The following is a 21,222-nucleotide window of genomic DNA, read 5'->3' on the forward strand; positions in this document are numbered from 1 at the left end:
GGTCTGGTGTAAATTTAGTCTGAGTCCTGCTTAATTTTATGACTCACAATTAGTCTAGAACAAACTGAACTTTTTAGTGCTGGTTTAAAAAAAACATAAAATCCTTTCCTGATAATATCTGAATAGTTAATGTAATCACATATTATATTAAAATATAATTTATAAAGGTTCAAGGGTATTAAAGGCTGATTACAAAGATTATGGAAATTAACATTTGTAAATTTTTCTTATTTTGACCCAGTAAATTTCTTAGAAACCCCAAAACAAACTTATTAAACATTAATTCTTTTATTTAATGTCTGTTTTATCACCGCTTTATCCAGGTCAGGATTGCGGTTTGTACAATTCACAGCACAAACACATAAGTCTTCAGACAACACACACACATTCACATTTTGGGCAAATTTAGCCTTTAAATAAGATCAGGAAACATTAAGGGAAGTGCATGAATATAAGATACACACTCTACACACTCTTCTCAACATAAATCCAAAACCTTTTACAGCAGCCAACGAATATGACATTCTGCAAAGAGCCTAAAATTTTACGTTACACTGAAAACAATCCAGGATTTTTTTTCCTAGCCTGCCATGCCTGGTGCTAAATGTTTGCACTAGCGGTCAAAGAAGCCACAGGAAAGTGGGAGTAGAAAAGGTGGGACATCAGCACTTAGAGGCATGACATAACATGCCCTGTGATTGGCTAAATTCATGAAAAACAGAGTTTAAAAGGCAAGCCGGTTTGTCCCCAAAACAAACGAGATCTCCTCCAGTATCCAAAACACTTTAAAGGTTTTGACTGACCAGCTATCTTCACAGTCCAAGAGAGTTCCAATTACAGCGGCTGGGGAAGGTAAGCAGTTTCTTTTGTATTTTACATAAAAAATACAGCCAAAACTGGCATCTTCACAAACTGGTATATTAATATTTAGTTTATTTTCTTTTCTAGACTTTTTTGGTTTTCTAACTGTAACACAAGTGCCTTTTGAAAATTCATCATAATGCGAGCCATCTTATTCCAACAATGCTAATTTGCTGTTAAACACTTTTAACCTGGGTAATTTGCTTTTAAAAAGAAAGGTAGCAAAATGCACTTGTCACTAGGGTGGCTAAAATGTATTACTTCTAAGGGTGCACCTTTGTATGTGAATGAAGTGTAACTTTTATTGTATAATTTAGAAATTCTTAAAATATAATTCATTTCCCTTTTCAGTCATTTTAATTCCTCAGCTGTTGAAGTAAACCCAATACAGAAATCCTGTGCCAACAATGGCTGAAGCAACCTTCATGACAAAGTGCAGAAATGTGACAGACAGAGAAGGAAGTTGTGGTTGTAGCTCATAAACCCTTCGCTAATTGTCACTCAGCTGATTCATTTATTCCAGCAAAACCACCCAGTTAAAAACTAATGCAATATAATAATAACAAGAGTACTTTGCTGGCAGAATTACCGTAGCAGAATTTAAAGGACTAGAAAATTATACTAAAGCATTTAATGAGAAACTAAAACCCAAAATATAATCCTGTGGTCACCAGCTCTCAGAATTACACACCAGAAATAGATTATAAAATGTGTTGCTAAACCCGTTTAGATTATATTTTATGCAGTGTTATTGTAGCTTAAATCAAAACATAGGGTTGTCTGATGGTAAAAGCTGGTAGCAGTTTGCAGGGAAGCCCCAGGAAAGACTGCCAAAGCACAGTGGTCAGCTCGATATGCATATGTTTTTTTAGTAATGGTTTAGTTTGTGGAAAAGCCTACAATCCTCAATGCCACATTAAGCCTGTTTATCGTCTGACCATTATAAGGTTGAAGCAGCTGAATGTGAACAGTCACATTAAGTATGAACAGAAAAATAACTTGTATTTTCTTATTCTTTTAACCCATAAATGACTCATACAAAACATAATAGTTCACTAAATTTGGAACATACAATTATGTATTTTTAAAATATTAATGTAACCTTTTTTTCTTTCTAGGACATACCTGAGAAAAAATGAAGGCTGTCATTGTTTTCATGCTGCTTTTTGCTGTTGTCTTCTGTAAGCCAGTAAGTAAACAAAAAACTACTACTGGACACCAGTATCAAATAATAATAATAACAAAAAAATTAAAAATATATATGTTATGAATGGCTAAAATGGGAAGTACACAGGGGTAAGTAAACAGATTGGATGAACTTGTCTTTTTTCACCAATTCACCATGACTGACAATAATAAGTCAATCATTGTTAAATTACATCCACAAGCTGAGTGTCATTTATAACATGGCAGCTACCAGTCCACAAAGGTGATCTGTAATTATTAGTTTATTCCCCAACCATGTCATAGCCATACATGGTGTATAGTTTAAAAGGACATGAATAGCCGTGCATTGATATGTCCATAATATATTACTGCCTTGTGCAATGTGTTTCTGAGTGGTGTTAGAACCAGTTGAAAGAAAGCTAGTAGTTAGTACTAGGTTAGTACTAGGTTAGTAAAGATGAATGTATGTTTAGTTTAGTCCTGTTGTGTTTAGTAAAAAGGGTTTTAATGTTTTTACATTCCATAATCCTCTTGTCTGATGGTTGTTTAATGTGGTTCATTTACAGGTGAAACGTTCGTCAAGCAGCTCAGAGAGCTCTGAAGAAAAGCCAGTCGCTCAGAAGGTGAGTATTGTTTTTTCTTACCATATAAAAGACTACAAATATATTCTGTTTTAAAAACTACAAGTATAACAATTACTATTATTAAACTTTTTCAGACAAAAAAAAAATTATAACTAAAACCACAGATTTGATTATGTAGCTATTAAATGGAAACTCTGATTATGAGGTAGAACTTCAACTAACTTCCAGCAAAATAAATGCAGAACAGTTACTAATCTGAGATTATTATTGTTATATTTTACATATTATCACTGCATTTATGAATTTATAGTTCCTTTGAACTGCTGCTTGCCATTTAGTTTAACACTAGTGTCTGCTTTTCTCACTGCTGTTTTGATCAGTTTCAGGCCATGCAAGTTGCTTCAAAATCGATTGTTGTCCCAACTGAGGTAAACACAGACTTGCTTTGCTAAATGCATGAAATACCTTCTTATCACACTACAAAATAATGTGGAATATGTCATTTATTATCGTATATTGTATCTTCTATTTACAGGAAATTATTGTTAATGAAGATGTTGATGATGACGATGATGACAGTGATGATGATGATGACAAAATGGATGATGATGTAAGTTACAATTCACTGTGCATACAAAAGTAAACAACTATGCATAGTCATAGCATTAAGTGTGAGACTATAAAAAAATGCAGAAATGGGGTTAGATGGTTTTAGATGGGGTTAGATACCATTATTTATTTACAAAATTAAAGTGTTACCACAGAATTACCATCTACTGCTATAAAGATACTTTGGTTCTTAATACAGCAGAATGCTGTGTTGGACATGCAATGATCAGCAGATAACACCAATTATTTTAATGGTTTGTTTCGTTTATTTCTTTAAACATATACATCTGTGTGACACACACGTATGTATGTATGTATGTATGAATGTATAAATGTATATGTATGTATGTATGTATGTATATATCTGATTAAAAGTATTTGGACACCTGACCATTAGCTTGTTGGACATCCCAAAAACAAATTTCTGAGAATGCTTCTCAGTTAAGGCTTAAGTATGTCTGTGGGAATTTGTGCCCATTCAGTCATTAGTATGGCTGGGCACTAATGTTTGTCACTTTATTCAACAGCTGTTCAGAGGGTCTGAAGTCAGGGCACCTTGCTTTGTGCACTGGGGCACAGTCGTGCTGGAACAGGAATTTAAGGGCATGTTGTAAAATTTTGTGTGGCACACTTGTCTGGGGAGGGTTTGTGGTTTAAGCTTTCCCATTCACAGTAGCAGCTGCTACAACAAACCTGTATGAACATAACTGACATGTCATACATTCATGTAAACACAGAATTAAATGCTAGACAACAACCGACCAACTCTCATATTTTTGTTCTTTTTTTCAGGACAAAGACGATAGCAGTGATGAATCTGAAGAAACCACTACGATCCCTCCTATGATAGACACCACTCAACTGCCCATTACTGAAAATACCCGTGGAGACAACATGGGTTACTACGGCGACTACAAGAAAACCATCTACTATGAGAAAGATAACTACATTGAGAAGGAACCCTCTGCTTACAAATTTGAGTATGGATCTGACAAGGAAGTGGATGTGACCAACAAAAAGATGTCTGACCTCAAGTTGTACAAGGTAAACAGAAATATCTGAGATTTACGAATGTATACGTAGGTATTATTAAGTTCAAATTCAATGATGTATCACCTTCAGAGAAACAGAGCGATAAAGCTGACACGCTGACAAGTTCAGAAGACAAAAAAAGCTTATTAAGCTTTTAATGCAAGCTAATAAATTTGCTAGTAAATTAGACATTTTGCTTCCTTTTTGGTTTTGTTTAATTTTGTTTATTATTTTTTTCCCAAATACATGATTTTTTTAGATTTAAGGAATTGAGCCAAGCAAGTTATATATAAAGTAACTTATGACATAATAATTAAATAAAAAGACAGTTGTAAATTGAAAATTGCAAGAGTACAACATGCTAAAGGATTGTTATTCCATAGGTAAAGAATGTAAGGAATCACCTTTTCTCAAATTTTTACCTGTGTGAACAAATATGATAATCTTTTTCAGTGTGTATACTGTGTTTAACATTGTTCTAGTTTTAAGTTCTTTACATATTACTATTGTTTAAGTCTAATTGACTTTCACGATAATTTTATCTTTAGTAAATGCTTTACTTTTATTGGAGTTGCAACAGGGTTTGGCATATCCTACTAACAATGGGTACAAATTAAAGTATGCAGGCTTTTAATGGTAATGTTTGGTGTGTTTCACTTGATAATGGATGACATAGTGGAGGGCAATGGGGCGGGCAATGATTTTTAGGTATTTTAGTAATTATACTAAATATCAGTGATATTTGAATAACTATGTTTTTGGGATGCAGTTTGCTTTAAACAACTTTCTTAAAATCCCTAACATTACCTTTGTAAATGTTCTTTCAAATTAAATGGAAATCCAGTTGACTGATGGCTTCTACAGAAACGTATACTATCTGATGGCTCGTGATCATTTTTGTCAGATTTAAATGATAATAATTCTTATTTATAAATCACCCCTTAAAGAAAAAATAGCCGAAAACAAGGATGTCTATGTATATGATTTGAAACAGGATTCTTTTTGTTCACAGACTGTGCTTGACCATGGAATGGGTGCTTTCAGTGGTACTGATGGTGATGAGATGAGCGATAGCCAGCTGACAATGGGTAGCCAACAAGCTGAACCAGAACAAGTTGACTTAAAGACCAGCACAAGTGCCAATGACACCAATGACTCTGCCTCCAGTCAGGAGAACAGTCCGGAGAGCAGTGAGGAGAGCAGTGAGGAGACATCAACCATGCCCGCCAACTCAAGCTCCAGCGACTCTGCATCTCAGAGCGCTGAGTTCCCCAAAGCAGTTCTCGCTAAATAAATTCCAAAACTGCTGCCGACAGTGAAGAATGCCAGAGTTATGCCAAGCATTTTATTTCACTGTATGTGATAATTGGCAGAATGTAGTGTTATTGTTCACTATGCATTTCCGCAGCTGCATTTCTTTATTACCTGTTAAAAACTAAGCAAATCAATTTGCACATTTACATTAAGTCCATGTAATATATTTTATCCTATCCTGTATCGTGATTTATCCTTTAATAATAAAGTCGTTTTTTTCCAAAAAATGCTTGGTTGTTATTTCATTTCAACATTTGAAAAACCTTTGGCTGATATAGAGTTTTTATTTATACCTTTGTGCTCTATATGAAATGAGTTCACATGACAGCTGTTCAGTAATAAACACTTAATTCATAATATTTGTGCTGATTTAACCAGTTAGCTAACATAAGCTACATGAGCAGGACTTTTAAGCCACGTTCTTTAATATTTAAATGTACTGCTAATGTTAACCAGCTAGCTAACAAAGGTAAACAATGTAAAATTTCTGAGACAATTCTATGTAGAATTTTTAAACATGTATGTATTTACTCATAGCACCACTCTGCAGGCTAACAAAACCTTTCATTGCTAGCTTACATGTACTAAACTTACAAGACATATTTGTGAATACTCGTTTAAAATATTACTTTATGGTACTATAAATGGTTTTAAAATGGTATTTTACAGACAGGGGCACTGTGAGTAATATTAGGCCCCCTAAAATATTTGCACTGGGATTCTAACCTCATTAGCTTTACCGATAACAAGGTGCGAAAAAACCACCACAAATTTGACAACTTTATTTAACTGGTGACACAATACAAAACTTTTTGAAAACAGTATGCTATATGCAGTAACTTTAAAGTGCCGTATATAGTTTCATAACTGTATATAATTTCATTTTACCCATAGCTATAAGTATGTGGACACCTGATTATGGTTTTCAGATGTATGACTTGCAAAGAACCATTGCAAATAGGTGTGTACAATCAAATACTGTATATTAGATTAGGCAGTAGCACAGCAGTATAGTAGTGGTTAAGGTATTGGTCTAGTGATAAGTATTTGCTCTCTGCCCACTTTTCTTCTTTTGTTACATTTCTACATTTAAGAACATTATACTAGTTTTAACCAAAGTAAACACAAAAGCAAAAGTGCTTTTTAAATTATTTCATTTATTGATGGAAAAACAACCTAACATGCCAGCAGCTAGCAGGCCATAACTGGTAATAAACCAAATCACAAGAATATGAGGATGTCATGTTCTAATAACTTACAGTGGGTGTGACTGGATCAAAGCTGGAGATTTACTGTTGTTGCCCAAATGTTTAATGGAAAATGTGATTTTTACACAGTGATACATTTACACAAACTACATTTCTAAATCTTACTAAATCTTTAAATCTCTAAATATGTATGTTACTTTTAAAAGTATTGCATCAGTTTTATTCACTAGGCCCATATGTGTGCTGTTCAGTAAAACATGCAATAGATGTAAGTGGTTGTTGTGTGGTCACACTAAGCGTGGTAAAGTCCACTTTAGCAGTGGTGAGAAAGTCCTCCTCTGATGATGCAGACCTGGATTCTGAGTCTGAAGAATCTGAACCACTGAACTCACTGGATGTAGACATTTGAGATTCAGAAGATAAATGTCTATCCTCCCAGTCTGGCATGCCCCTCGATTCACTGGATTCCATCGAGTCAGATGTCTGATAGCCATTGTTCAGCATCCGATGTCTGTTTTTGTATAATGATTGAAACTGTGAACAGAGTTGGTGTCAGAAGGGTTGGTATTAAGCATTTAGTGTTTATTATCAACTAATATTATGTGCATATACTTTCTAAATCTTTTTATATAGAATAATTTCTTTTCACCTACAGATACAAGTTGTAAAGGGTGATGTGAAGTACCATTTAATGAGGCTTTGTAAACCAATAAAAATAATCTGTTAAGAATTATAAATTGCCTTTTTTCTGAACATAACGTTCTGAAACATCTGTATAACTGAACCCAATTAACAAAGTAACAGGTCGTATTAATATTGATGGATATAGACCACTGAAGTCGTGCGTCATTCTGTAGTCCTCGTTATGCCCATATTTGGAGACCCGGGTCTAAGCACGATTTCCTATGGGAAAAATGAATAGGGTTTTCAAAAAATCGGCTCTAACGCATCCTGTGCTAAATAAACATGTTCAAAACCCTATACATTTTGTCCTGTGTACATTTTTCTCCTGTACACCACTGGTTCCTCTGAATTACGAGGTAGTTAAAGGGTCGTAATACTAATAATGCTACACGAAAGCTAATGCTACTGCGCGTTAATTAGACGTCACTGAACTACACCAATCGAATTGACGGAATGGGCAGCTCGCATTTGTTGAGTACAACCAAAGGCGTAACCACCATCATTGCTTTCTACTTTAATGTAGCTAGCTACTAAAAATATAAACTAAAACTTGTGAATATCACTCCACTGTTATCACTCCACTGTTACACTGGTTACACTGCTTCGTGCGGTTATTTAAGAGGCTTATAAAAGAAAAAAAAAGAAAAAATTAAGAGGCTTCCTGTCTAGTGACGTCAATTCAGTGCGCAGTAGCATTAGCTTACATGTAACACTATTCATATTTTGACTCTTTAACATAATAATAGACAGAAGAATCTCCATAAAACAAAACGTAACAGCTTTGGAACATTTTTTATATCTACAGGATGCGGGAGAGACAATTTGCGAAATCTCCGTTCATTTTTCCTATTCAAAATTTCTCTTAGACCCGGGTTACCAAATATGGGCATAACAACATGGTGTGGACTACAAACTGACGACACAACTTCAGTGGTCTATACCAAGACTAAACAGCCTCATTCTGCTGAGTGCAAGAAAAGTATCTCATACTGTCATAAATAGTGAGCACTTTGTGATAGGACGTCAAGTGTAACCTTGCACCTGAGACATTAGAGGGATGAACCCAGCTTCAGGAGACTTTACCAAGGCATAATAATACTGTCACTAAATGCCAGTAAAACAAAGACAGAACAATAATAACTAAATGAATAAACAAAGTAATAAAATAAAACAAAACCATTAGCCCAAACCGGCCCAAAGAATAGAAAAGACAGACCACACTCCACTCCATGCAACACAAACTTCAGGAAACACAAACACAGGGGCAGACTCAAGTTTTAACCATGCAAATAGGATTTCGGTTTTACAACTGATATTTATGTGAAGCTATTAATTAAAGCCAAATGTATCTAAATACAACATAATAAATACTGTACATTTTTTGTAAGTACCATTAGCATATAGCCAACAGTCTGACCAACAAAGTACTAGGAACATAGCTTGTGAGTCTTCAGAAGTCTTGTCTTTAAACCAATAAACACTTAAGTGGCAAAACAGTCTAATATGCTAGACCACCACTGTAGGACCCGAGTTCGAGTCAGATGTGGATTCATGTTGTTGCTGCAACAGCACCTGGTGTGGCTGGTTAAGGTACTGCCAACAATGGTAAATGAATACAGTGGGTGTAGTGTGTTCTTCCATAAACGTTAGGGACAGAGGCATTAAATGTAACCTTGCAGGGATGAATCCTACTGCAGGAGACTTACTGTAACTAAGGCATACTAATAATGTAAAACTAAAGACAGGACAATAAGAATGAAATAAATGAACAGAGTAATAAAGTCCAAGAAATACTAAACGATAATTCAAAAAAAATTAAATTATAAATGTGATTTTTTGAAACTTCTGATGTTTAACCTTGACATCACTATTTAAACCAAAATATAACTTTTGCTAAATGTTATATACACAATACATTGTATAATTTAAAGAGATATACTACATATACATCGTTGTTGGTCACTACATTACTATCAATGTATAAAAAGTAAGAATTTGAGCAAAATTTACACTTACACAACATACACTTTGCTTTATTACCCTGAAAAAAATATTACCAGCAGAGGAAGTAAAGCAGTTAAGTGTTAAACTTACTGGTTTAGAGAGGACTAAAATCATGCATGACAACAGCAGTGCCATCTGTAATGCCCTCATTCTTTATGTAGAGAAAGTTATCTGCACACAGTTTTACAAATTTAGCATAAACAGTAATAATAATTAAATATAAATTTAAAAACATACAATTAGAATAGAACCAGCATTATTACCTTGCTTCAGTGCTCTGAAGAGTAACACCAGTATCCTGGATTTCAGTTCACTGCTTAATATTCTGATCTGATGTAAGGTGAGGAATAACCATGATGGATATCTGACTCCTAAATGAGTAATTCTGTGTAAGTGCACAGCTTTGAGCAATATTTGCATACCTGCCCTAGATGTTTCTGTGAGTCTCCATAATTACTGTGTAGAAATCCAAGCACTTATTTGACTCCCCTTGTGCACTGTTTGGAAGTAGACAAGTGATACAGCTTTCAAAATAACCTGATATAGAGAGGGCAAAAAGCTTGTTAGAAGTGTCCAAAATTTCTGATTATCTACATCAATCAGATGCAAAGAAATTCAACATTCAAAATAAATCAAGCTGCTCCCACAGATAAAGTCAATGAATTGAAAATGTATATTTGTAAAATAAAATAAAAACCCATACAGTGGTACAAAGCTGGTAGCAAATATGGAAAAAACGTTGTAACATTTATTTTTAAAAACTTTCATAAGGCCTTTTAAAAGATTAGAACATTAAATCATTGCAAAACATTTAGCGCTTGAGAAACAAAGTCAGCAATTGATAAAGTCTAGACTGGATTAGATACATCTGTAATGTGGTTTTGGAACAATGAAAGTGAACTGTTCAGGTGGAATTAGTGGTCTGTAATGTAACTTTACCTGTAAAAGTACCTATATTTTTTCATCATGACCAATATAAACAGCAGGACACAAGATAATGTTACTTATTTGGCATTAAAGATTACTAAGCTGTTGTACATGCAGTTTACTTTACACTTGTGTTTTTCTTATACTTACATTAGTATTTGATGAACAGGTTTGGACTTGCTTTAAGGCTGGATATTAAATTGTAGACTTTAAATGCTAAAGAATTCATAGTGATACCTTGCAGTTGAGTGAAACCCAGCTACAACCAGCTCCCTAAAATTCATTTTTAAAATTTAAAGGACGAAATTAATTCATGTGAGACAAGATGTGGGAAGTTGCATTTAGTTGTCATTTTAATTTTGTTTATAATGCATTGTATATTTCACGTCTGCTCAGATTTTTAATAACTAATTTATATCACTATTCAGATTAGTCCAGTATTATATCTTCCCCATGTGTTGAATACTGACCCGGATTTAACACATTAATGCTGAATGTGACCTGTTCAGTGATAGCTCAGTGGTTAAGGTACTGGACTAGTAATCAAAAGGTTGCCGGTTCAAGCCTCACCACCACCAAGTTGGGCCCCTGAGCAAGGCCCTTAACCCTCAATTGCTCAAAATTGTGTTCAGTCATAATTGTAAGTCGCTTTGGATAAAAGCGTCTGCTAAATGCCGAAAATGTAAATGTTCACAAACCGCAGCTGAATCTTTCCCAGATCACCTGTTGTAATGTTCAACTCAGTACACGGAGATTTAAGGGATTGCTGACATCTGGTGGTTAAACACAGTCAGTACAGGGAGATGAAGTCGACATGGAATTACGCTATAGGCAAAGCTACAATTTAGCCTACATATTTCAGCATTTCCAAAACTGATTTCTTTGCTAAGAAGCTCTTTACATCTTCATATATACAATCAGTCTAAAAGCTACATTATTTTAATCATTTTCAAACTAAAACAGGATTAATTATGCTTACTCTAAAGCCCACCTTACTTGAAAACACCTTAAATGCCAAAATACTGGGCTTTTGTTTGTAGATTTTGCTTAAATCTGTGCCATTCCTATCAAGTGTTACAAAAAAAGGCTTAGAGGAACAGAGGAAGCACAGCAACGACGAAAAAAGCATGGCTTTCATCATTATGGTTATTAGAGGCTCTCTTTTTAGCACCCACTTTTTATCTCTCACCCACATTGACATCCATTCATTAGCTCCTGGTGAGCCTATCATATCTAAAAGAAAGCATACATTTACAAACCACTGTGTCAAACTACAAACATTTCAGCCAGATGTGCATCCAAGCTAGTTTAACATGTCTTCCCTAAACGGTTGATGACCACGTGTAGTTTAGCAGATGTATATCCACTGGCACTTCTGTCCAGCTTTTAAGACTTGTACCATTTTAAAGCATACACTGGCCGATATACTGTTCTATCACACATTAGTGTGTTTCCATTCTTACACTTTACTACCAAAAATCTAAGCACTGCTGCTTAACCCAGGATGTTTCATTTAAAAGCAACCACTGTTCTACATTTATTTATCTTCATTATGAAATGATCAGTTTGTCATTTTAAGGCACCAAGTAGATAGAATGTGTTTGCATGAGCATTCAGTGAAGCACCTATTAAAATGAAAAAAGTTATTTAGGAAAATACATTCACTGTACAGTATGTTGGTACTATGTTATGAAATTATTCAGATAACACAGATACCTCTTTAAGGGATTTTTGTGCATTTTATTTTGTCAGCAAATTTTAAGGGCTGGTGTGGAAGATGAATGTGTATAAGAACATCTGTAAATTCTGCAGGGTAAAAATATAAAATTTTATAGTAAGTTAAATTGAATCCACAACAGTATTGTTTAATCAAATATTAAACATTTTACATTACTATTTCTAAATATTTTTCTTGTAATTGTAAAATTACCCATACAATTTCAATTCTTCCACTGTATTTACCATATAGATAAACTGTATACAATTGCTGACTCTACCCCATGGAACTTATTAATGCTACTTTAGTTAAACTGATAATGGTAGAGATAAAACTAGTTAACCCTTACAGCCATGGACGCTTGCACTAGAGAAAGACGAGAGGAACACAGCTGTATTTTTGTGTCTGGTTTATTTTATTAAGGAACTTATATACATTGAGTATCAGTGCTGTTAACTGCATGGTGGTGCATCATTGGCTTTGTTACCACCGTCTTACAATATCAAATAACTTTAAAAAACAACCTAAACCCCGTGTGGTGATAGTTGTTACGTGCCAAAACTTTACACCCTTCTATGTAGAACATGACATGTTTAGACCACAAAACCTAAAGATAATATCCTGTGTTGCTTACAGGAAATGTGTCAGGATAACTAGTTCACAACAGAAAACAGTCATGCTTAGTGGTCCTCCTTCAATATTCCAGAATAAAAAAACATAAAAGTATGAAAAAATTTATAAAATACAGTATACCCATTACCAAATTAAAACATTTAAACATTTGTAACCTACATCTAAGTACATGAAAGTGTGACTTTCAAGTCACATTTAAGAAGAAAAAGCATTGTTTGTTCCATCACACTAGAAATGTAACTGCTGAATACTGCAACCAGCATCAAGTCAGTCAATTAGCCAGATGTTGTGACTCTTATCTCCTGTTCTCAATTAGTGGTGTGATCATTGACCATTTCCATGAGTAATTGCACACTTCACTGTTCACTGTCACTATTGTATTGACCAGCAAACATTACAAAAATAATATATATATATATGTATATTTTCATTATTTTAAAGTTCCTTCAAAAAGACATCATAATAGAAAACACATTACAAATCCAAAGGAAGTTAAAATGAATAGCGGGTAGAGAGTAAAAATGCAATGAGCTATAATTATGAAGCTATTATGACGCTACATTGGGAAAAGAATGGTTACAGGAAAATAGTAATACTGATAAAGGTTCAAATTTGTACACATGGAACCAAGGTCAATAAATAAGTTACTAGAAATCACTGTTGCAGTTTAGATAAGATAAGATAAGATAAGATAATCCTTTATTAGTCCCACAGTGGGGAAATTCACAATATCAAGATCAAGATACATGATGAAAATCAAAGCAAGGTGAGACACTGTAAGTGAATAAGATCATTTTTACCAGAAGATACCACAATTACTTACCAAGCTTTTTATTTGGAACACCTGTTTGGTATGTGCATTTAGCATTTATTTTTTAAGCTCTGACTACCTTATAGATGAAGTTTAGGGGTATACAACTGTTAACTGTAGCCAATCTGTTAGTCATACTTTGTCACCCCCTGAACCCCATTAGCAATCGAAATGAAGCCCCGTAGGACCCCTTAATGTGAAAAAATATATAAAGACAACAGCACTCTGTGATCAGAAAGTGTCCACTGATAAAGGACTAGATTAACACATTGTGCTTGATAAAAGATATACATCTGCAATGGGTGCTAACAGGGTACGTGTTTCCAGTAAGTTCTTACCAGAACAACACCATAGCATTACCATGTTAGTATCACATCACATTTGGTCAGTGAGAGTCCTCTGGGGATCCCATTTAATTATTAAATAGGGTACAGGGGGTGCCAAAGTGTTCAGAGCCTACAGTAATTATTATAAAGCTCATTAGTATAGATGGTGTAGCCTACAAAAAAATTATGTATGTACCAAATTGGTGTTCTTAATAAAGTGCTCAGAAAGCATACAGTTTTTCCTTGATATCTGCAGTTTCCACATGCAAGGATTTATTTATTCACAGGTTTGAATAATACATGTACTTTTGCCATGTAATGTATAACCAGAAATTACTTCTCAAGTCAAATCAGGTTTTTTTTCTTTCAAGAAATCTTAGACATCACACCTTCTATGTTGTAGGCTGATGAAACAATCATTTATATCAGACTGTGTATTCATAATTGAAACAGTGAACACTAACCATTAGATTACACACTGTCTACTATGTTGAAATCCTTTTTCAATATTTAAGCCTTCCTAGTCCAGATCCCACTGTCTGAATTGTTAATACTCAAACATCTTCTAAAAAGTACTTTACTTAGCCATTAAACATAGGGTTAAAGAAATTGCCCAATAATCCGTATTCTGTGTCATCTAGCAGGCGGCCGTAGGAAGGGCGCCTAGCAAACAGAGAAAAACACACGCACCGTTGGTTAATCACTCACCGTTGGTAAAAACTCCTCCATAGTTGCACTGCAATATAGTAGCAGGTGCTAATATTTTGTGACATGCAACCCTTCCCTAAAATATGATTTGATTGGCCACTGTATTAATAGCACATAAAATAACATCTGACATTCAGTTCGTTCTCCTATCCTTAACCAAATGCCTACAATTTTTTGTACAGCAGAATAAGAATAATATGGAAAGAGAATAATTTTATTACACTTATACTTACCTCATTTTAAAATAATATGCTCCACCCAGTAGAAGAATGACTAGGAAAATGAACCCAATTACTATGGCTGCAACAGTTGCTGTGAAAGAAAAACACAAACATCTTTAAACCAAATGACAACTTAAGAGCCATCAGTTCTAATTTGTATTATTTACTCAATCCTTCTAAAACATACAGGATGTGGATTTGCAGCTTAACTGTCATGTTTTTGTTTGATAAACCTTTGTTAATTGCTCTTTAGTCATAGATTGGTAGATTTTACCTGAACTCAGTGCTTTGGGTGTATTGTTACTGATTACCAGTTTTGTGGTCTGATGCTGCAGTGTTGATAATGGTTTCCTTGTTGATGCTGTCTTCATCATTTTATTCGTTGTTGTTGTTACAAGAACGACTGAAGAGGAAGGTTGGGAAGTTGAAACAGAGGGCTGAGGGGTATCTGAGGGAGTTATGGATGTAGAACTATTGAAAGCTTTTGCTGCGGGTGAAGCAGGAAGTGATGTTGAGGAATTCAAGCTCACAGAGGTGGTATTTGCAGTGTGCATGATGGTGGTTGCAGAAGTGGTTTCTCTTGCTGTAGATGTTTCTGTTGACGTGCTTGGTTTTTCAGTCTGCTTTGTGTTTGATTTAGAAGTCATCCCATTCTGCTTTAAGGTGGTACAACTTGTAGTGTGAGTGGAGATGGATGGCAAAGTTGTAGTTGTCCTGACGGGTGTAGTTGCAAGTTGTGAATGAGAAGAAATTGCATTAACAGGTGATTGAGAAGGAGTGCTGTTAGTGGATTTACTTGTCTGTTGAGGTGATTTAAGTATAGATGAGTTGTTACTTAAAGTTGGTGGTTTTGCAGTTGAGGATAGTGTCTTCGGCGACTTTGATGTCATGTGCATGTCTTCAGTACATCCTACACTGAGTGTTAGACCTTAATGACAAAAAATATGTAAATTATGGATGTCATCTGGTCTGACATGGTCAAACCTAGTCAAATTTATTTGTATGGTGCTTTTCACAATAGACATTGTCTTAAAGCAACTTTACAACATGCAGGTTTTAACTAGTCAAAAATGGAAAAACATGGTCTGTCAGAGCCTTTATAAATTTTGACTTTAACGTGGTTAATTATTTCTTGAAAGGAAATAGTTTGGTGAAAACTTTGACACAGGTTAAACTGGTACAGTTAAACTTAATGTTTTCTATCTTAATGTGTATCAACTTCACTGATTAAAACATTTTGAGAATATTCCATAAAAACTGCCATGTCTCAATTATTCAACCCCAGCATAATACTGCTAATCTAAGAACCTAGTCTATATAACATAAAGTTGGGTTACAGCAAGAATAAACCATTGGGAACTCGAAAACACCCTTAGTTTGCTTCAGCTGTGCTATGTCATATAAACACCACCAAAAGATTAAAGTGTTCAAGGTGTGTTGCAATAAAAAGACCATGAAGCACTGGAAGGGCCGACTGGAACACACCAGAAGGAATCTGGACAGACCTGCAGAGTTTCAATTGGATTATATTGGGTGAAGAATCAAAACTTTGTTGTACCATATTGTACCATCTGAAGATGTGATGTTTTCTGTTGCAGGAACTGGCAATCTTATCAAAGCTGTATGAATAGCATCATTAAATCACAGAAATATCAAGGCATTTTGAGGAGGAATGTTATGCCTTCTGTGGTGAAACTGAACCTTGCTGATAAATGGACTTTCCAGCAAGACAAAGATCCCAAGGGAACCAAAACTTGGTTAAGAAGTGGTGTCTCAGTTTCCAGATTTAAATCCCTTTATAAACATCTTTTATTAGAGATTATCTCGGCAAAATTATGATCCACCAAGCACCGAGTGGTTAAAAATAAGGACAAGAGATGTACATCTAAAATCTACATAGTGTCATTTTGACACATCAAAACACTTTTAGTTATGTACTTACAAATATTGATCTCTTTGGTCAATATTTGTGTAATGTGTAAATGTAAGAAACTCTGTGTTATACTTGTTAACTGGGGTATGACAATGATTGATTTTATTTATATGACTTTCTTATAAAGCTCTTCAGTCTGTAGATTTTACCTGAACACAGTGCTTTAGGTGAATTGTCACTGATTAACAGTTTTGTGGTCAACACTTTTATATAACACTTTTAGAGTTATATACTTACAAATATTGACCTCTTTGGCAGGAATTTAGCTAATCACATTTGGAGAGAGAAGAGTTTTACACTATACCAATATATTAGACCAGAAGCATCATGAAATGAGGCAACTTCAGTGAAATACGTTTAAAAAACGCTACCTCGGTATGTTCATTAAAGAGGACTGAATAAATCAACAAACTTTAAACTGCATTTCTATTAGAGACAATTTTACCACTTTGGCTGGTTTTAAAGATTATTAAAAGTATAAAATGGTTAGCTTACCTGCTAACAGAACACAAAATAAACGCTTCATCTTCCTGGTTCTCTTGGTGAGCTACAGTGAACTGATCGTGCTGAACGTTCATCCAAGTCTGAAGCTGCACTGATAGCAGGAAACCGTTACAAGCCAACACGAATGTAACATCTTCAGGACTGTTTTTATTCTTAATTTAGATGCTTACAGACAGTCAACGACCACTGAACACATCATTATACACGGTAATGAACAGCTTATTACCTACGACGATTTTATTGTTAGAACATTGTTGCTAAAACGCAAGAGCAAAATCAGTTTTGCATTGAACGGATTCTGTAGTAAAATCACCACAAGATGGAGACAAATCTATATGAATGCGTACAAAGAACCTTAAGGAAACTTTGGGTGTTGTAGAAAGAATATGCAAAACTCCACACATACAGTGCACATAGAGAGGTCCTGACAAAGTACAGTGTAGAGGAACTCCAGTGGCCTGCACAGAGCCCTGACTTCAACCCCAATTAAAAACCCCTGGGTCTGGGTCTCTTGTTTTTCCTTCACAGATACTCTTCTGATTAAATAAGCACCAATTCCCAAAGACACACTTCAAAATATTGTTATTCCTAAATAAACAAAGACTGTAACAGTCACAAAAAGAAAGAAAGCTTAATTAACATGTAACATTAGATATATTTCTCTCCATTGTATGTTAACTTAGTTCACTACATAAATATGAGAAACACTATGGTACGGCCTTAGTTTATTACATCTATACAGCTAATGGGCAGTTGTAGCCTAGTGGTTAAGGTACTGGATTAGTAATCTAAAGGTAGCTGGTTCACAGTTCCTTCACACCACTATTCTACAGTACTGTGAACCTGCATGCCAAAACACTATCTAAATAGGGTAGGGTAAACTACTTCTGACAAAGTCCGCAATGCAAATTGCTATGGTAATGTGCAATAAGAAAAGTTGCTGACCTGACCTGCTTGGCAAGATAATAACTACCCACAACTCATCTGCTTTTCTTGAGTTGTGTCTTTCAAGGATAGGAAGAAAAATTAAATTGCCATCTTATGCTAAAAGAAAATGAGTTCAGACGGTCAGACATAATGTAATAATCACAAAACAACTGGTCTGCCATTTGTTCTACTTTTTCAATGTTCATGTAATCAGCAACAAACATCAATCAAGCTTCAAGGTGCTAATTTTGCAAGTCATCGTTTAAGTCCGTGGTGATCTAAAGCCCCACTTGTCTGTGGCCCTAATATTCCAGAAGCCTTTATTTATTGGCAGATCTCGAATTACATCGGGTTGTTATTATTAACACAAAATTAGTAGAGATTTAAACCCAAGACTACACATTTACAAGTATGTAAATTGTTACCTCAACTGTATGTGTGTAAAAAGACTATTTCTGGGTTGTATTAAATGAAGTTTTTTTTTTTTTTTTTTACTATTGAATCCTTATCTGCAATTATAGGCATGTCTGCGAGTTTCGAGGCACCTTGCCAGCATTCCTCTCCACTGTGGTATTTGAGCTAGTACCTAAATAACTTGAATGAAGCAACTAAAATACTTAGACAATTTACAATGTTATCATGACACTGCAGTATAAACTCAGTATACACAGCATATTTAAAAATAAGGTAAAATACAAAAAATATGTACTCAAGGGCAGTTCATCTCATTCACAAATTGCTGGTGTAGCAACAGGTTTTTATTTCAACCAGGCACAAGCTTTACCTGACTCAGTTTATTTAATTAATTAGATGTCAAACCATCTCTAAACCGCCAACACATTGTGGATAAGATTAAGCACCAGGGTACTTGACCCAACTCTTCATCTAGCTAATTAATGTGTGTTCTTGATCCAAGCTGCAATGCAGGACCAACCTAATACACAGTCTGAAAGAAGAAAAACAAGTTTTTTAAGGTTAAAATATCCCACCAGGTTTACTGTATAGCAAAATAGTACCACTACTTAGAAAACTCTAAAAAGCAGACAGGGGAAAAACATAACCTTTTCACAGAACACAGAAACAATGATCAAACCCAGTACCTCGGGAACCATGTTACTGTGTGACACCCACTACATCACTGTACGGCTCATGCAGGGCTTCTTGGGGGTAAAATTAAGTAATGAGTGGCCAAAAACTGTTTAGATTGGTGAAGTGAGTGGATGTGTGAGTGTGTGCATTCCAGCCCTGGCTGGCACTGGACCCAGGTTGATTGGTAGTGCAGCTGATAAAATATGTGCCACACAGCAAGACAGATCAAGGGGCCCTGGGTTTGATCCTTACATCTTATTACTGCCTGTGGTTGTTTTGTCTGCATGTGTCTTTTCTAGGTAATCCAGTTTTTCTAACCTAACAAAAACATGTAAGTGGATTGTCTGCTCTAAATTGCCTCTAGGCATAAAGACAAAAAGACACTTATCAAGATTGTATAGCTGTTAGAAAAATGACTGAATAAATGAATGAATGATTTGATGTACTTATTAGATATGCCAATTTTTAGTTCTTAAGGCAAAATTTTTCCTTTATTTATTTTAGTAGTTATATCTATTTTTATTGTATTAAAGCGAACAGTGTGTAGTTTGGTAGATGTTATCATTTAAACTAACTACAAACGTGGAGAAATGTCTGCAGTGACATGACTGAAACTCATGTAAACGCTTCCTTTTAAAAATAGCGCTTTCGAAACCCTTCAAGAACCGGTTTAGTTTGAATACAGTACACTGAGCCCGTCATCCTCCTCCCACACCCGGTCCCTAGCAATTCAAAGCACGGAATGGTTGAAGGATCCTCCCCGAGTTTCACTTTCACATGCATTTATAAAGCTTCGCGTAGATATCCTGAACTGAATTTGCTTAGGTGACACGCAGCCACTTTCCGTCTCCAGCATGCGGACCCCTGGCATTATAATCATCGGCCTGGTGCTCGCTCCGTGCGGGTGGGTTCTGGACTTAACCAGCACAGTGGCACCCAACTGGCGCACTCTGCACAAAGTCAGCAACCAGCCCTCCGACACGGTGATCAACCAGGGCATCTGGGACATCTGCAAGACCTACACTTCATCGAGCAGTCAGAATGACTGCAACTTAAGAAGCACAGACCAGCTGTACTTTAACAACCAGGTCATTCCGGTCGCGCAGGGCATGATGGTGGCCTCGCTGGTGGTCACTGCGCTCGGGCTGGCTGTGGTCGCGCCCGGTGCGCGCTGCTGGACCGACCAGTCGCCGCGCTGGATCGTTGTAGGTGTCGGCGGCGTGCTTATTTTCTGCTCTGGAGCGCTCACTATCATTCCGATCGCTTGGTACACGCACCTGCTGACCAAACTGAACACCACTACCACCTTTACTGACCCGCAGAACCCGGATATCCGCGTGGGTTATTGCATTGTGCTTGGCTACATCGGCGGCATCCTGGAGGTGATCGCAGGCGTCGTCTTGTTTATTGGGATATTCCAGTGCTGTGGAGGCCGGAACCGCGGGGAGAAGCGACAAGAAAGCCGCCCGCAGCGGGATGTGCCCCGCATTACCAACCCGACCCCGTATCCGCGCTCCAACCTTTCAAGGTACGAAAGCAGGAATCCACCCAGGAGCGTCAGCAGCAGCACCTCCTCCAGTAGCCCCTACTCAGTGAATGATGAACATGATTACCCGAGAGCCAATGGTGGAAATAAAGGCAGGGTAAACCCGGCCTATAACAGCAGACCATACGATGCGGATTTGTAAGCATGGCAGGACTTGCTGGACTTCTACATGGCGCACTTTCATGTGTCATCTCTGGTTTGCTGAACTAGATTTCAGTAAAAGGTCAACGAATATTTAATGAGTACTTTATATTCAACAGAAACTCGGTTTGATCACTACAGATATGAAAAAGTTGTAGAATTGTAGGGGCAATCGCACTGGGGCAACAGGTTGAAGGAGTCCATGGCTTAGTTGTATTGAGCTTCTGTGTGAATAAATGAATAATGTATCATAGGTAGTTCTAATAATTTAACGAA

The 21,222-nt window shown here is 35.9% G+C and overlaps 2 protein-coding genes and 1 long non-coding RNA gene across 3 annotated transcripts; 2 read left to right on the forward strand and 1 right to left on the reverse strand.

The window, feature by feature from the left end:
• The first annotated feature begins 748 nt into the window (after nt 1-748).
• spp1 (secreted phosphoprotein 1) lies at nt 749-5,794 on the forward strand. The gene is made up of 7 exons (XM_063014172.1): nt 749-852; nt 1,980-2,050; nt 2,595-2,651; nt 2,993-3,040; nt 3,148-3,222; nt 4,014-4,265; nt 5,266-5,794. The coding sequence occupies exons 2-7, from the start codon at nt 1,997-1,999 to the stop codon at nt 5,545-5,547; spliced, it is 768 nt and encodes a 255-aa protein (XP_062870242.1). The 5' UTR covers nt 749-852; nt 1,980-1,996; the 3' UTR covers nt 5,548-5,794.
• An 8,714-nt stretch (nt 5,795-14,508) lies between these two features.
• Nucleotides 14,509-15,165, reverse strand: LOC134332503 (uncharacterized). The gene is made up of 3 exons (XR_010015257.1): nt 15,118-15,165; nt 14,819-14,897; nt 14,509-14,540 (listed from the first exon to the last, which is right to left on the reverse strand). It is a non-coding gene; the product is annotated as an uncharacterized LOC134332503 (long non-coding RNA).
• Nucleotides 15,166-20,113: 4,948 nt separating this feature from the next.
• On the forward strand, nt 20,114-20,947 carry LOC134332501 (claudin-23-like). The gene has a single exon (XM_063014170.1). The coding sequence runs from the start codon at nt 20,114-20,116 to the stop codon at nt 20,945-20,947; it is 834 nt and encodes a 277-aa protein (XP_062870240.1).
• Nucleotides 20,948-21,222: the final 275 nt, after the last annotated feature.

The sequence above is a fragment of the Trichomycterus rosablanca genome, chromosome 18 (assembly GCF_030014385.1).
Source record: "Trichomycterus rosablanca isolate fTriRos1 chromosome 18, fTriRos1.hap1, whole genome shotgun sequence".
Lineage (NCBI taxonomy): Eukaryota > Metazoa > Chordata > Actinopteri > Siluriformes > Trichomycteridae > Trichomycterus > Trichomycterus rosablanca.

Excerpts from the sequence above, each read along its gene's own strand:
- LOC134332501 (XM_063014170.1), top strand. The coding sequence starts at position 20,114 with ATGCGGACCCCTGGCATTATAATCATCGGCCTGGTGCTCGCTCCGTGC.
- spp1 (XM_063014172.1), top strand. The coding sequence starts at position 1,997 with ATGAAGGCTGTCATTGTTTTCATGCTGCTTTTTGCTGTTGTCTTCTGT. Across the intron at positions 3,041-3,147 it reads CGATTGTTGTCCCAACTGAG|GAAATTATTGTTAATGAAGA; the intron begins GTAAACACAGAC and ends TTCTATTTACAG. Across the intron at positions 4,266-5,265 it reads CTGACCTCAAGTTGTACAAG|ACTGTGCTTGACCATGGAAT; the intron begins GTAAACAGAAAT and ends TTTTGTTCACAG.